The sequence below is a fragment of the Lepidochelys kempii genome, chromosome 1 (assembly GCF_965140285.1).
Source record: "Lepidochelys kempii isolate rLepKem1 chromosome 1, rLepKem1.hap1, whole genome shotgun sequence".
Classification (NCBI taxonomy): Eukaryota; Metazoa; Chordata; order Testudines; family Cheloniidae; genus Lepidochelys; species Lepidochelys kempii.
The window spans coordinates 63686758-63702594 of NC_136380.1; the positions used below are offsets into that span (position 1 = coordinate 63686758).

Genomic DNA, 15837 nt, shown 5'->3' on the forward strand with positions numbered 1-15837 from the left:
GTTAGACATTAGAAGTAGAACTGCTACTATTCTGATCCTCCCTAATCAAAGAATGTTAGATTTCACTTCTATGGAATTCCCAGATTTCAAACATCATTTGAAACAAATCATTCAGCACTTCTTTCTAATCTGTGTGTGTGTGTGTGTGTGTGTGGCATATGCTTAATGACTTGATAGAAATAGGTCTTCAGAACTAATGATTGTCAAAAGTGTGATGCTGTCTCAAAGATAAAATATTACTCAGGATTGTATTAATGGAATACAATGTGGTTAGGTGTCAGTTGGAGGTTTGTATTTAGTTTTAGGCATTGCATTTTTTTAAAAAGTTGTAGACAACTCAGATATTGCAAAGGAAGGCAACAGCAGTTAGAAAAAGTTCTGAAAATATGAGTGACGAAAATATAAGGGCCAAATTCTCCAAGGTACAGAGAATCTTAAGCTGTCCAATTCTGGGGCCTGTATGATCTGGGATCAGTCACAGCTGAAGGATCTGGCTCCAATTAACTGTGGAAGGAACAACGTCATTGTCCCCTCAGCATCCTAACTCGTTCGTCATTACAGCTTCTTCACAGGAATCCCACATAACAATGTAGTGCTTTAAAATGAGCATTTATGTTAATATAATTTTGGGACTGAAATTTAGATTAAGTCTAAAGGATACTTGGCTGCTACAACTTTCCGTATGTTGTGATTGTATTTTTTTTTAAACTCATATAACTTTGGAATTAGGAGTTATTGATGTGGGGAGAGGAAATTGGACAGTTTCCAATAGCATGAGGACCCATTTCCTTTGCTAAGCACAGATAGAGTAGGTGAGGAGTTGGAAACTGTCAGAGTGGGACAGGATTTGGTATTATTTAGGGCATGGAGTCAGGGTGAAGTGTCACATTGATCTTAGAAGACAAAAAGAACCCTGAGAAAAGTAAAAACTGACCTTCCTTTTTTCCCCCCTCCTTGGTTTAGGTTTTTGCCGAATCTCGCAAGATCAGCTTTACATAAAAATCTGCTGGATTCAGGGATTGAGATAAACCCGGATGATATTAGGAAACAAGAGGAAAAGGATTATAGTTGTAAGCTTCTGTCACCTTTTGTTTTTAATCTTTCATGAACATTACTCAACTGTTTGAACACAAAAAGATGTATTAAATGTTCCCTTAATTAAGTGTGCCCTGCTTTAGATACATCCCTTAGCCGTTGTCTTGCTAAAGAATATACCTATATTTCTCTACATACGTTCTCTAAATTTTCATAACTGTAGAACTTCCTAAATCTAAGTGATTCTTTATCATAGCCTGGCCCGTGGAATTTTGTGTGTGACCTTTACATTTTTAAGTCTGCCAGATCAATGGCGCCCTTGTTCACTTTGCTTTATTGGGTCACTTTGCTACCTTCCTCTGTTAGCATTCTTGACAATTGTGTGCGTCATCCTTCTTGTTGTCCAGGCTTACAATTTTTGTGTGATTGAGTCTTCTAGATCTTTCTCCATTGCAGCACATCCTCCACCTCCCCAATACTCTGTACATCCTCCTCTTTAATATGACCCAAATAAGCTCTTCTCGTTCATTATCGTGTTTGCAAAAAACCTTGGTCATCTCTCACTCTGACTGTGGCAATCTGTCTCTAGTCTGGCTTTCCCTGTTCTCCCTCTCTGTACTATACAAAATATTACTGTTACAGACAACTTCTTCTCCCATCACTCTGATAACATTTCTTTCCCCTCTTTGGTTCTGTCTCTTACCACGTAAATTTTGTGCTCTCCCCCTCCCCCCCCCACCGTTAACTCTGTACATATTGTTCCCGCTTCCATCTTTTATCTCACTTCCTATCTCCCTCCTCCCCCCCCCCCCCCAATTTATTCCTCTCTGTCCTCTGGCCTTCCTGTTTCTATCTTTTTTTCTTACACTCAGCTTCATGTTTTCTGTCATGTACCATAGAGTCTGTCACTTCCTGTCCACTAAATCCTTCTTTTCAACTTATTTTATTTTCTTCTAGCCTCACCAGTACTCTTTGCTATTCTTCTCCTGCATAGTTGAGAGTTTTGTTTTACATGTGTTTGTCTTGTCTGTTTTCATTGCTAGATCTTTAAAACAGGAGGACATGTCTTAACATATATTTGGAAAATGCTGTACCAGTAAAAATGTCTACAGCTACTGTATCTAGTAATGCAGGCTCTCTTCAGTTTCAAAACATATGTGGTATAAATTGGGGCCAAGTACTAACTTCATATAGGTAGGATAGTTTGAATTATAGTAATATGACTAGAGAGTCATTCCGTTGCATTGAAAGTTTAGTTTTTTGCAAAACTGACACTAATATGCAAACTGTATATTACTTTATAAATCTGATTGAACCTGATTCATTAACAATGTGCAACATTAGAACTACCAAAAATACAACAGATTTAGTAAGTTCATGTTCATATTACCAGTAATTTTGTAATTCCACCATTTGCAAAACCATAGCAGAGTTAAACTAAACAAAATAAAAACAAACAATGGAGAGCAGTTTCTCAGTATTACAGTTCAGGTTCATCCAACCCAACAGGATGTCTGAATAGAGGAAAAGGGCAAGCATCTGTGGGAGGCAGAGTTGACTATCTGGAACTGCTGTGTTGTAGCGTAACTCCTTGTAGCAGACTACTGTGGTTAGCCAATACAGTGGTTTTAATTATTTTTCTCTCCAAACTACTTCTGAATGTTTCCCCAACATATGCAAATTTAGCCACTTTTCACCGACGTTTTAAATGTGCCTATTTTGTGTTATTAAACCATTTGTATAAAATGTGCTGAATGGAGAAACCAACAGTGACTTTATCTTGCCTAAAGTTTAAAGGAAATGACTGGCATGCTGTTTCTCCAAGGGGTGAGTCCGGTCAAACAGTTTTAATAACACTCAATGATTAGAGGAAGGGAGTACCAAGTTAAGGCTTCAGCCAAAGCAGCTGTCACAATTTGCAATGTTCTTTCTGATACTTGTCCCCCTAACATCACCAATTTGTCACGCATTGTAATGGAACTGATTTGAAGCCTTAGAGCTTTATGCTATTCCTTTTCTGTCCTCTTTCTTCCGAAAGCTGGAAGCTTTGCTGTACCAATACATTGCAACAAATGTATGCATTATCTCATTACCAGTATTGTTGACCACATATCTGCAAATCAGTGTTCTAAGTAATTCTTTGTTTTTCATAAAATGTATAGGTGAAATACATAATGGGTTTCTGAGGATTGGATCTGCCACCATGCCTGTTTATAACCCCAATGAGAAAATGAAAGTGCCTGATGTTCTGTTTTATGAGAACACCCAGGTGAGTGCACTTCTCTGACGCTACAGATGCAATAGAGTTTGTTAAACATTGTAGTAAAGATTTTTTTAAATAGCATGTTGGTAAAGTGGTTGCATCAGGCTGAAACAGTGATCCTTGAAAATTTTTAATCTTGTTGGTAAATTTGGTGCTCGTTTCAGGTGACTAGAGATCAAGCTTCTTAACCATCCCTTTGTGAAGAGATTATAAAAATCTTGTAGAACTTTCATAAGAAGTAAAGAAACAACTATTGAACCTGGATTTTGTTTGTAGTGAATCAATAAAGTACTGTGTTGAGAGGTTTTATTATTGCAGCTTGCCTAAGCCACTATTCTTATAGGTAAACAGTTCCTTTTTAAGATCCTATTTTTAGAAGTTTATAACTTGAAGTTTTGCAGCTTGCAGTACACAATTTGGTTTAGGAATTACTTGTATATGTTTTTAAAATACAAAAACAATTAAATTTTTGAAAACCTATCACTGTTCATAGTAATTTTATTTGTAACACTTTTTTAATACACAAACAATATGCTTATTAACAGCATACTGAGCCAAATCATAGACTGATGCACTCCTGTTTAAATACATTTCAGTTATTATTCTAAAATGGACTCCCTAGAGTGCAGAAATTCAACAAAAGTTGCTGCAGCATAGTTTTCCTCCATTTATGTAGTCTGTGCACTTTCATTGGTTCTGAGTGTCTAACTTGTATAATCACTGTACAGTATTCTTAATAACTATATTATGTGCAAGTCCCAGGATTCTAATTGACTGACAGACATTTTTAGCTAATCAGAGTGCAAGAATTGCTCGAGAACTATGCTGTATATATGCAAATCTTTAATATGGCTACTAATGGTTAAAATCTCTGCTCTGTACTCACAATTATCATGCTATTTGGTGTTAATAGAAATGTTGTTTCAGCCTCTCACGCTGTTCAGCTGACCCAGAGAAATTCCAAAATGTATATGAAGGGGAAGAGAATAAGAAAAATAACAAAAAGCAAAGACGTGGGTCTGCAAACGTGCTATGAAAGGGGAAGTGTTTTTCTCTAGCAAAGGCAGGTCCACTGCTCTTCACTAGAGAGGGCAGGTGTCTGGTCACCACAGCACTGAAGTGTCAGCTGTCAGTCCAGGGTATGCTTAGCCATAGGGCCTGCCCACTGAGTGAATCTCCTGAATGCTTTGCCATCCAAAGGCAGCACAGGCAGCTCCTGTGAAGTGTTTGCATGTTAGCACTAGCTTTTAGAGCCTAGGCAGGGCCTCTTCCTTAGGGAGTTTCCTTTCCTTCGTTTTTTCATATCCTTTTCTTTCTTTCCACCTCATTTGCTAGTCCTCCGCAGAGCAGAGCGTGCAGCCTCCACTGCATGGGCCCTGCTGGCAATGTGAATCTGTGAGAATCTTCTTAATTTTCCCTCGTAAAATTCGATGTTTGAGGTTTTGTTCTGTGCTATCATTTCAGTAAAGTACTTTAACTTTGGGACTCTCACAGATGAAATCCTAAACCTTAGAACAGTGCTCTTCTGTGTGTGCTACTCTTTCCATCTTCTTGTTCAAGGAGGCAATAATTGCAGTAATTACAAATTGAAAGCACTGCAAAAATCTGAACCTGACATATGTTAGAATATTATTTATCTGCTTTGTTTGGGTGTCACATTTTTGTTAAACATGTTGGCTGAAGGAAATTGCCCCAAATCTATATTCCTAAAAAACTGTCAGAAAGTAACATATTACCAACTAAAAATTAGTTTTCTTGTTTAGTCCTGCACTGCCAGCTCCCATCCCAGTGTGACACACTAAAGTGCTCTGGTGATGATTTCACAACCATAAAACTCTGCTGGAGAATGAAACTGGCAATATATTCCATTATTGTGTGATGTCGTTAAAAACCCAGCACTGAGTTATGCACACTTGCCCCCAAAACATTTCATGTCCCAGTGGGGTTGCAGCATTGCTGTGAAATCACAGTGTGCTGCAACTGAAGATGTAGTACCAAAGCTGGAACCTGCTATCTAAACTGGGCTGCGTATTATGAGACTCAGAAGAAGAACAGTGATTTTTAGATATGTGCTAAATGCCCCAATCAGCCTCGCTTTTGGGGAGCACTGAATATGTATTGCCAAAGCTAGTGGAATTTTGACATTTCCATTTGCAAATCTCTTATATGAACATGACGTGATTGTAAATGTTCTCTGTATATCTCACTACAATACTAGCTTGGACCCTGTTGCTAGGAAAATTAGACAATTTCTAATGAGTACTTGCATTTATTGTGCAAAAACAGTTGTTTGAGGGAAACAACTTGAACACAGTTATTTATACAATTTAGGATTTGTTTGTTTAAATGAAGAATTGTGAGGAAGTACTCACATGTTTTTAGCAATTAACTCAGAAAGTGTAATGGACGTGGCTTGCTGGGATACATGATGTTAAATCTAGACTAAAACTAATCGGGTCAGCTGTAAATTTACAGTGTATGCATAAATACAGTAATTTGTCTTCAAGCCTTCTCCCCTACTCCTCAAAAATTATGGTGCATTTGATAGTCTCTTGACCTGGGTAGTTAGGATTTTGCAATATTAAACTTTGATTATAAGCATCATTAAAATATTGCCTTTTGTTCTGGTCTAAAGCGATTTGGAAAATCAAAACAGCTTTTGCAGTGTTCTAAATTGAATATTTCTGTATACTCAGTAATAATGCAGGAGTTACTGATTTCAAGAAGCAAATACCAATGATGAGATGATGATGCTGAAAGAAAAAAATAATATTATGTTACATTTATATAAAGACAGTTATTCCTTTTTCTAAGTACCCTGTCTGACCTACTTACAGATGACCTATTTTCACTAAATACAGAGGATACACAAGATTTTGATGCTAGTAAAGCAGCCTGCATTTTTCATGTTATCAGGCTCCTTAGATGATTGCATTATTTTTATTTGCAACAAATCTATTGTTTGGAGCAAGTTTAGGTTGATATTTGTTTTCAAGTACATTACTAATTGTGCATGTCAGAATGTTTTACAACATTTAGTTAGTATTAAGTATATCAAGTATTTTAACAGTGGCTGTGATTAGTCAGTCTAATTCTGAGATTGTGAGAAATGCACACACTTTTTTGATTTGGGATGGATTTTCTTTGTTTTTTCTTGAAAATAAACTGCAATTGGAATAGAAACTTGTATTTGAGATCAATGTCTCACCTTCAGGTGATATAAATGTGCGTAATTATAAACATATTGGATCAAATTCATCTCTTGACTTAGTGGAGTTGTACCAGAGACAAATTTGACCATTGGGACTTTTCTTCATATCATACGAAAAATGTTCCTATTAGTTCTTGATTATTGTTGTTTGCTGTAATCTATTGCATGCTCTTTCCTCTCCAAAAGCTTGGGTAAAAGATGGACCTTGCTGCATGCCTTGAAGTTCAACAAATTCAAACTATTTTGATCCAGTGCAGGATGGGGGAGAGTTCCAAAGTTGTGGGTACTTCTGGAGAATGATTTGCCAGCCACTTTCTTTCTTTTATACCTGTGGCGGGACTTCCAGCTCAAGAGTCTTCTCTAGGTACCATTATGGACATAACTATAGTCATCTAAATTTGAGGTGACAGGGCTTGGTTTTGCAGTAGTAAAATCTGTGACCCAAAGAAACAGTCATAGTTTCCAGGCTAGACAGATCTCTAGCATCCATCACTGCTGGGGCTCTGGGTCCCCGCTGCTGGCTGGGAGCTACAGGGGCCCCTGCGACTAGGAACTCCAAGGTTCCCTGCCCTCCGCAGCTTGGAGCTGCGGGGGCCCCCCGCCACCCTCGGCTTATCATTTTCCTTTGTGAGTTCATTCAAGAATATAGTAATTCTCTGGGTTCCCCCCCACAGCTTTATCGGGGCATTTAGTGCACTGGATGAGGCACACCACATGTTGTGATAGGCATGTGCAGGATCCATGGATCTTGAAAGGTGTATTGTCGGGAGTGCAGATATGTCTGCAGGTTTTGCATCTGTTCTGGCAGAGTCTGGTGCTTCTTTGAGTTGGTGTGTCCTGGTCTATGGGGAGCTTGCTTCTGATGATGAGTTTGGAGAGGTTTGGGGGGTGGTTTGAAGGTCAGAAGAGGGGGTTAAGGAAAGATTTGTTTCAGGATGCGATCCACATAGAGTGCGGCTTGTACTTGTTTAATGATGCCCTGTATGGATTCCAGTGTGGAGTTGTATGGGACAACTAGGGGTGTGCGGGTGGCAGGGGTTTTAATTCTGTATTGAAGCAGGTTTTCTTGGGGTATTTGGGAGGCCCGTTCCATGATGCAGTTTACATACATACAGTCATTATTATCAGTCCTTGCACTGTGGCTGACAAATATTAGCCAACCATGCTAAAAGGAAATTCATTCTGTACAGTTATTGAGAAATACAGAAATCAGACACCTAACGCCAGTCAGAGTGCAGGATAGTATATCAATGGAGTTAAAAACTGTACATCATTGTTTGTTACTGAATAGATTCCCTCTGCTCTGATTGAGACAATTCTATTTCATTAGAATACCAAATAAATAGATATAGATAAGGGTTCTGGTGAAAAATACTTTAAGTAATAATCTTGCATTTATTTTGTGTGTATAAGCACAGTAATTAAAATTCTTGTTTTCTTTGTCTCTAGCATATGATGGTGATGGAGGATATGCTAAAAGACTTTTTGCTGGGAGAACACCTTCTTCTAGTTGGCAACCAGGTAAGTTAAAACATATCTCTCTTTACAGTGTGTGGACCACATTCACCATTGGTATAAGTAAGTGAAACTCTCTTTTGCTTTGTTGAAGTTGCATCTATCGTGCCATTGATAAATCTTCAGTTTCATGTGCCTACATCTGAGAATGTTATTGGAATCTAGTTTTAGAATAAGTAAATAACTACAGAGAAATCTAAACCTAAAAAGACAAATATACTAGTATCCTGTATATATATATAGCCTTATTTGATAGGTACCTTAAATTACTTCTGTGCAGCAACATAGAAAACTGATTGTATATCAGATTCAGTCACTTTAGGTGCTCTTAAGAGTTGATAAGGACTCTTTCTTTTTGTCTGGTTAATCCTGCTCAGAATTCAGGGCGTGGGGTTTTTTTTTTGTGTGTCCATAAAACACAGCTTGTTGATCACTGCCAGCACAGAAGTTTAAGTAACAAGAGGCTAGATATTAGGAATTAATCCAGTTGACATATTTTAAATATTTTTAAAAGCAGCCACATTAAGATAAGCCTGCTTTTGTGCCATGCACACTATTACTTTCCCATTCAAGGTGCCAAGGTTTTCATCTTCTGCTTACTTGCAAACGTTGTAATTAAAAAAAAAAATCTATCCTTTTCTGTTCATTGAACTTAAGTTAAAAGTTTAATCTATGATTAGAAACTAAGTCTGATGTCACTGTTTTGTGTGATCTGTTTGATAGGGACTGAAAGCTTAACTCTACCAGCATTTCTTTAGTACTGTAGCACATATTTGTCGTTCACTTTCTATAACATAGGATCAGTGGTGATTTGTGTGTTTGGGGTAGAGGAGGACACAAAATGCTGTGTGTTCAATTAGTTGAAGGTTTTTGTGTCTGTATGTGAGTGAGAGAGCGAGAGAGAGACAAACTATACAACGAATAACTGCGACATTTAGGGGTTCATTCCAGACCAGTAAGGGGTTGTGTCACCACCTAACCTGTAGCCCTGGGTGCCTCTGTGCTCTGCAGTTTTGGCTCACATCCCTGATACCAGCAGCGTTCTCCCGAGCACAAAGCCCCAGCATGGTTTTCCCCAGCCTGGTTACTCTATGCAGGGTGACACCAACAGCCCTTCCAGCCCTGAGCTTCCCCAAAATCATCTCCCCTGTTGAGTCCAGTCCCGCTCAGTGGAACACACACTAAACCTTATCAAGCTTGCTGCTCCTTTAAAGAGATAGTACACAGTACCAGCCTGCTAGCTTGGCTGAGGGTTTCACTCTTCAGTTTAAAACACTACACTGGGATGACTGGTTGTGTAACAGAACAAGAGTGAGTTTATTAACAAAGAACAGATATTTAAGTGACACCAAGTAGAAGTGATTGGGATAGAAATGGTTACAAACAAATGTAAAATATGCTTCTAAGACTAAAACCTTACTTAACAAACTAGAGTCTTTTGTTCAAAGTAGTTTTCTCACCACTGTGACAAACCAGTGGCCATCCCCCCACTGATTTGCCTGATGGCTTTGTCTACCTTGCATGTAAATTTAATTTCATGGTCTCTCCTTGGTTAATTTACATTGGAGATACCTTCAAGGGAGTGGAATCACATTCCTTTGTCTAGGACTGGGTGACTTAAGCCCTGCTTCCCCGACACATTTTGCAAACGTATTTCCATCACATATTTATAATTTTTCATATATCACCCATACATACACCATGCAATAATATGAATGACCGGCATGTTGCCATTTCTTAGATGATACCTTACATGACACCTTTTAGATACAGATTATAACTATAATGAGTTGTAGTACACTGAGCTGGTCAGGCCAGCTAAGACTCACTGCTAGATACCAGGGAGACCCTTACCTTCTGGCTGTCACAGTACCTAACAGTTTTGATCAGTTTGTCTTTGCACGTGCACTGTGGTTTCCCTTTAGATACCCGTGCACATCTCCCAAAGACTTCAGTGGGTTGGTATGCATCTTAGAACAGAATCTGATCACTAATGTTAGTGTATATGCATGAGCTGTATCCTCATTTTATCTGCAAAGGAAGGTGTACAACTTGATCAGAGAAGTCTTTTTTTTATGTTCTTGGACCTTTAGGTTTCCTCTCTCCTCCCCTATTTTCATCACCAAAAGCCACCACCACAGTGAGGAATTGCTTGAAGCTCCTCGGTCACCTGGCAGCATGTATGTATGTGGTACAGCATGCAAGGCTGAGGCTCAGACCTTTCCAGGCCTGGCTGGCATCAGACTGTTGGCCAGGGCATGACAGTCTGGACAAGATGGTCACCCTCCCGGTGTCAGTTCTTGAATCTTTCCACTGGTGGCTCAATCCACAGAAGGTATGCGTGGGAGTCACCTTCACCAAGCCCCAGCCCTCTCTGTCCCTGGTGACAGATGCATCAGCATTGGAGTGGGGTGCTCACTTGGGAGACCTTCAGACCTAAGGTCTCTGGTTGCAAGCTGAGCTCTCACTCCACATCAACTTCAAGAAGCTCAGAGTGGTCCACCTGGCATGCCAGACCTTCCAGGTGCACTTGCAAGGGAAACGAGCAGAGGTGATGATGGACAACACAACTGCAGTGTTTTATATGAACAAGCAGGGTGGAGCTCATTCCTCTCCCCTGTGTCGGGAAGCCCTCAAGCTGTGGGACTTCCCTATAGCCCACTCAGTTCATAGCATCCAGGTTCTCAGAATGAGTTGGCGGACTATCTTAGCAGATCCTTTCATAACCACAAGTGGTCTATTCACCCGGACCTGGTGAACAGCATTTTCCAAAGGAGTGGAGATCCCCGAATTGACCTGTTTGCCACGAAGAGCAACAGAAAATGCCTCCAGTTCTGTTCCTTCCAGAATCACAGTCCGGGCTCCCTCACAGATGGGTTCCTCCGCCCTTGGACAGACCACCTGTTGTACACATTCCCACCATTTCCACTTGTCAACAGGGTTCTGCTCAAGATCCACAGGGAAAGGGCTGCGGTCATTCTGGTAGCGTCAGCCTGGCCCTGCCAGCACTGGTAAATCACGCTCCTGGAGCTATCAGTGGACACCCCAATCTTGTTGCCCCTGCTTCTGGACCTGATCACCCAAGACCACTTCCATCATCCCAGCCTCAAGTCTCTTCAGCTCACCACTTGGAAGCTTCATGGTTAAACCCGACTGAGCTAATGTGCTCTGAGGCCGTTACGGAGGTCCTACTTGGCAGTAGGAAACCCTCCACCAGGGCCACCTACCTAGCCAAGTGGAAAAGATTCTCAATCTGGTGTTCTCAAGTTCACGCTCTCCCGATGCAGGCACCTATACCTCTTATCTTAGACTACCTACTACATTTGAAACACAGGGCCTCTCAGTATCATCTCTCATGGTCCATTTGGTGGCCATTTTGGCATTCCATCCAGGAGCGGCTGGCTGTTCAGTCTTCGCCAACCCGATGGTCCCTCGTTTTCTGAAGGGTCTTGACAGACTCTACCTGCAGGATAGACAACTGATCCCAACTTGGGACCTTAATCTGGTCCTGTCCAGACCTTTAGTGTCTTTACTAATTTCCAATTTTTGGCAGAAGGGAAAGAAATTATGTCCATGAAAAATGTTTGTGTATGGTGTGTGTGCATGCATGCATGTGTGTGCCCGTGTATATACATACACACACGCACACACCCCTAACGGTTTTGCCAAATGTCTGAGTTTGCTTGTATGTATAAAATTTACTGAACAGTTTTTCAGGGAAGGAAATTGTCAGAAGTGTTGGATTTTAGAAGCCATATTAATGGAGGTGCCAATTTCTTTCATTTCATTGCCCTTAATGTGGAGTCTAAGCAAATATGAACAGTCCTGAAGTGACCAAACAAAACTTGCAGCGTTTCAAGTGTTTTCTTTCCTTTTGGAGGGAGAAAGCGCACACCTAGGTAAGAAGTCACAAGGCTTCAACTCGCCATTATTTCATAATCCTAAAGTACTAACATATTCAGTCTAGTGTTGGAGGACTGAACTACTCCATTTTATAGTCACTTTTTGACACACGCACAGTACAAGCTATTCAGACAATTGAAGACATTGCTTAGGCTGTGTCTACACTGCGTATCTTACAGCAACACAGCTGTGCTGCTACAGCGGCGCCACTGTAAGGTCTCCCATGTAGCTGCTCTTTACTGGTAGGAGAGAGCTCTCCTGCCAGCGAAATGAACCTCCCCTTCCACACAAGGAGTAGCAGTATCTTTGTCGGCAGGAGAGCATCTCCACTGACAAAGCGTTGTCCACACCGGTGCTTTTCGTCAGTAAAACCTTTGCTGGTGGGGGGTGTGGTTTTTTTTTCCACACCCCTGATGGACAAAATTGCAGTGTAGACATAACCTTAGTGTCTGTTGATCCCTAAGAGGCCTTCTTTGAAGGCTTAATAAATATACAGAAATGCTTCATAACAAACTATATCTGTTTTGGTCCACAAGGACACTTTATTTTCCTCATTTAAATGCCTCCTTAAAGGTCACCTCTGTCAGGACATCTACTAGTGACTAAAACAGAATGGTTGTATGATAATCTTCTTGTGTCAGGTTAGGTGCAACTGGCATCAACAGCAGTGGTTCTGCCCTGGCTTGAGGGCAGTGTTACCCTTGCAATCTACAAAACATTCTTTACCACTTCATAGCAAAGGCAGAGTAGTCATGTTTTAAATCTTATATGTCCTATAGTGTCTTGTTAAGATTATTCACTGGTTCATGTAACTGAAGTTTCAAGGTAGATGGCCAGACTCATGTATTCTAAAGTCAGTTTATACCACTTTGCCTAACTAAGCACGGTGCCCGTGATGTACAGTGCACTTATGCAGTTCTCTGCCTGGATAGACTGTCTGTAATGCAGTCCATACCACTGTGCAGCATAGTGGGTAGCATGATGGAGAAAAGGGACATGGCTAGAAGGAAATGGGGTGGTTAGGTGGGTATTCCCAAAATTATGGGTATCCTCTTCATTAATCTGCTCATAAAGAGGACAGAAAACCACAGCATGAGTTAGAGCAGTTCAGCTGCTGTATGTGACTGAGGAGTGGGACTCCGAGATGCATTGGAGAACATTCCACACCAGCCCTGCTCACCAGTGCTATTCCCTGTTAATGACCACCAGACGCACATGCTTTTACTAGAAATAAATTTTAGTGTGAGGAAATTAATAAGACAAATGCTTGACTCTTTAAGGTATTTCTAAGGACGTGTTCTATAGAAAACTTGACCATGTTTCCTTCAAAGATAATATTCTTCTTCCAATCTAATTACATACTCACTTGTGGAGAAACCAGGAGTACCATAATGGCATGTAACACTGAACAAAACTCAGAATAGCAAATGTATATTGTTTACGTGTTTTGTGGAGTGTGACAGGGTGCTGAGCAGAGAGACTGCAGAATCAGCCCCCTGCCACGCCGTTTAAGTGAATAAAGTGAAGCTGGCTGGAAAGAGCCTGTCCTAACTAGGGACTGAGAGCCCAATTAGCCCAGGGCTATATAAGAGGCTGGGAAGAAGGAAGCCCAGGGCTATATAAGAGGCTGGGAAGTGGGATGGAGGAGAGCGAGGGAATGCAGACAGGGAGAAAGCCCTTCCCTCTTGGGTTCAGACACAAGGAACCCAGAGCTGTGTACACTGTATGGTGAGAAGGAGGTGGGAACACAGACTTGTAAATAAAAGCACCAGTGGTTTCAGAACCAGAGGGTCACTGAGTGACTTTATCAGAGGCAGGAGCCAGGAGGGCTAGCTGTGCTCTGCTACATGGAGCAATTTAAAGGACTTTTTTTTCTTCAATCTATTGCCTGTGAAGGTGTGCAGCTTCCTAAACAAAGAAAGAATGTACCACCTCAAAGAAGGCCTTGCTATTAACATAAAGGCGTGCTATATTTGCTATATAGCTCAAGTATGCTATATTTCTGTCAGAATAAAAAAATGTACTAACACTTGCTTTTCTCGGATATTTTTATTTGGCTTAGCCAAAACTTCAATACAACTGTTATTTATTCATCCTGATTTGCATATTTCTGTATTTTTTGATTAATGCATATCTTTAAGCTTATATAGCTGAAATATTTCATACAGAAGTGCTATGCAGATATCTCAGAAAAGAAGAACTAATTTATTGTTCTTGTGCCTCTGATGAACTGAGTAGTCATGTTCCTTGTGGGTGGTGATGTTAAATCTGGCTGATCCATGGGGGCGAGTTACATGAGATTGAAGGAATTATTTGTTACCTCAGTCTGCCTATAGAAAACCCAGTATTTTCAGCCTTTTTATATGAAGTGTGTAGTTAAATTGCTCATTACTCTAGATATCAGTGTGTATATAAGAGAGAGAGCTTAATTCTTGACGCTTTAGTACAAGACTCAAGGAGGGTGGCTTTATGCCATCCTTATGCTCCTCGATCTCCACAGCTACCATAGGCTTGTTTCAGGGTTATTCTAACTTGGGTCCTCTGGTAACTTTTCCTAAGAGGCTGTTCCAACATGCTGCAGTATTTCTTTTCCCTACCCATGTCCCAACACATTCTTTATACCATGGAGGCCAGGTTGGAGTTGTGTAGAGCCAGCTGGCTCTTTGTCAGTTAGGATTTCCTCAGGAAGTCAGTTAAGCTGGTGGTAGTGGTCTCTTGATGGCACAATGGAGCCTTATAATAGGCCTGGATCTGTCCCAAGTGTTTTATTAAATCATTCCCTCTTGCTGGAAGATTGTTCTTAATAATAACAATAGTTTACACTTACATGAAGCTTTTGCATCCAGAGAGCTGATTTACAAACAGTTTTAATCACTGAAGGACTCTGGTGAGGTATTCCCATTTTATAGATATGAAAATCTGAGGCAAACAGAGGTGGTGACTTGTCACAGTGTGAGTCTGTGGGAGAGTCAGGAATAGAATGAAATAGCTTTGACTCTGATTCCCTAACCATTTTTGCCAGTCAAGGATTTTGTGAGGTACACCACAATATCTGTGTAGGCACATACTGTACTCCTTCAAGCAGCTAAGTTTAAAAGTTGACCAACCTTAACATTTGTATAATCATTACGATCTAGTGGGGAATGCCTGTTTCTAAATATAATATGCATATTTTAAAAATACATCATTCTCACTGATTGAAAATAAAGCTACAACAAAAGAAGGGGCTGCATTTGATGAAACACACAAAAAATGTCTAAGGTGAAATCTTGGCTCTACTGGAGTCAATGGCAAAACTCCCATTGACTTCAAGGGGGCAGGATTTCACCTGCAGTGGTGTTAGTACTGCTCACTCCATTCCTTGGTGCTTTACAGTACCCATTTAGCATCTGAACATTCTTTTGGAAGCTAGGCATATTCTTACTCTCATCATTGGCAATGATAACTTAGAAAGAAGTAAACAAAAGGCAGCCGTGTTGTCCTCTCTTACATTAGAGAGATGAGGGGAAAAAAACCACAAAATTGTTTAATAGTTGGGAAATATCTAAATTGAGTATGTGTGAGTTCCTAAGTAGGGTGACCAGATGCTAAATACAAAATATCGGGACGGCCGCAGGGGGAGCGCCTTTTCAATTGTTACACTTACCTGGCACCTTAGGCGGTGGGAAATAAATCTTGCCAGCGAAGAAAGAAGTACCTGCCGCCGAAGTGCCGCCGAAGACCTGGACGTGCTGGGTGAGTGTAACAATTGAAAAAGCGCTCCCCCTGCCTGTCAGCGCTGCCTAAGTTTAAAAAAAAAAAAAAAGACGTGCTCGAAACAAAATATCGGGACAAATGACGTCCCGACCGTACTTCGGTCGGGATGCAGGACAAACTGCTTAATATCGGGACAGTCCTGATTTTATCGGGA

The 15837-nt window shown here is 40.6% G+C and overlaps 1 protein-coding gene across 4 annotated transcripts in view; it reads left to right on the top strand.

The window, feature by feature from the left end:
- VWA8 (von Willebrand factor A domain containing 8) overlaps nucleotides 1-15837 on the top strand; it is a 290052-nt gene that overhangs the window by 112915 nt on the left and 161300 nt on the right. For all 4 annotated transcript variants that reach the window (XR_012159153.2, XM_073345760.2, XM_073345743.2 and 1 more), the window contains 3 exons: nucleotides 964-1070; nucleotides 3198-3304; nucleotides 7959-8030. Coding sequence is in view for 3 of the 4 variants with exons in the window: in XM_073345760.2 (XP_073201861.2) it covers nucleotides 964-1070; nucleotides 3198-3304; nucleotides 7959-8030 (286 nt within the window). In the remaining variant the exon portion in view is untranslated. The remainder of the gene's footprint in view (nucleotides 1-963; nucleotides 1071-3197; nucleotides 3305-7958; nucleotides 8031-15837) is intronic.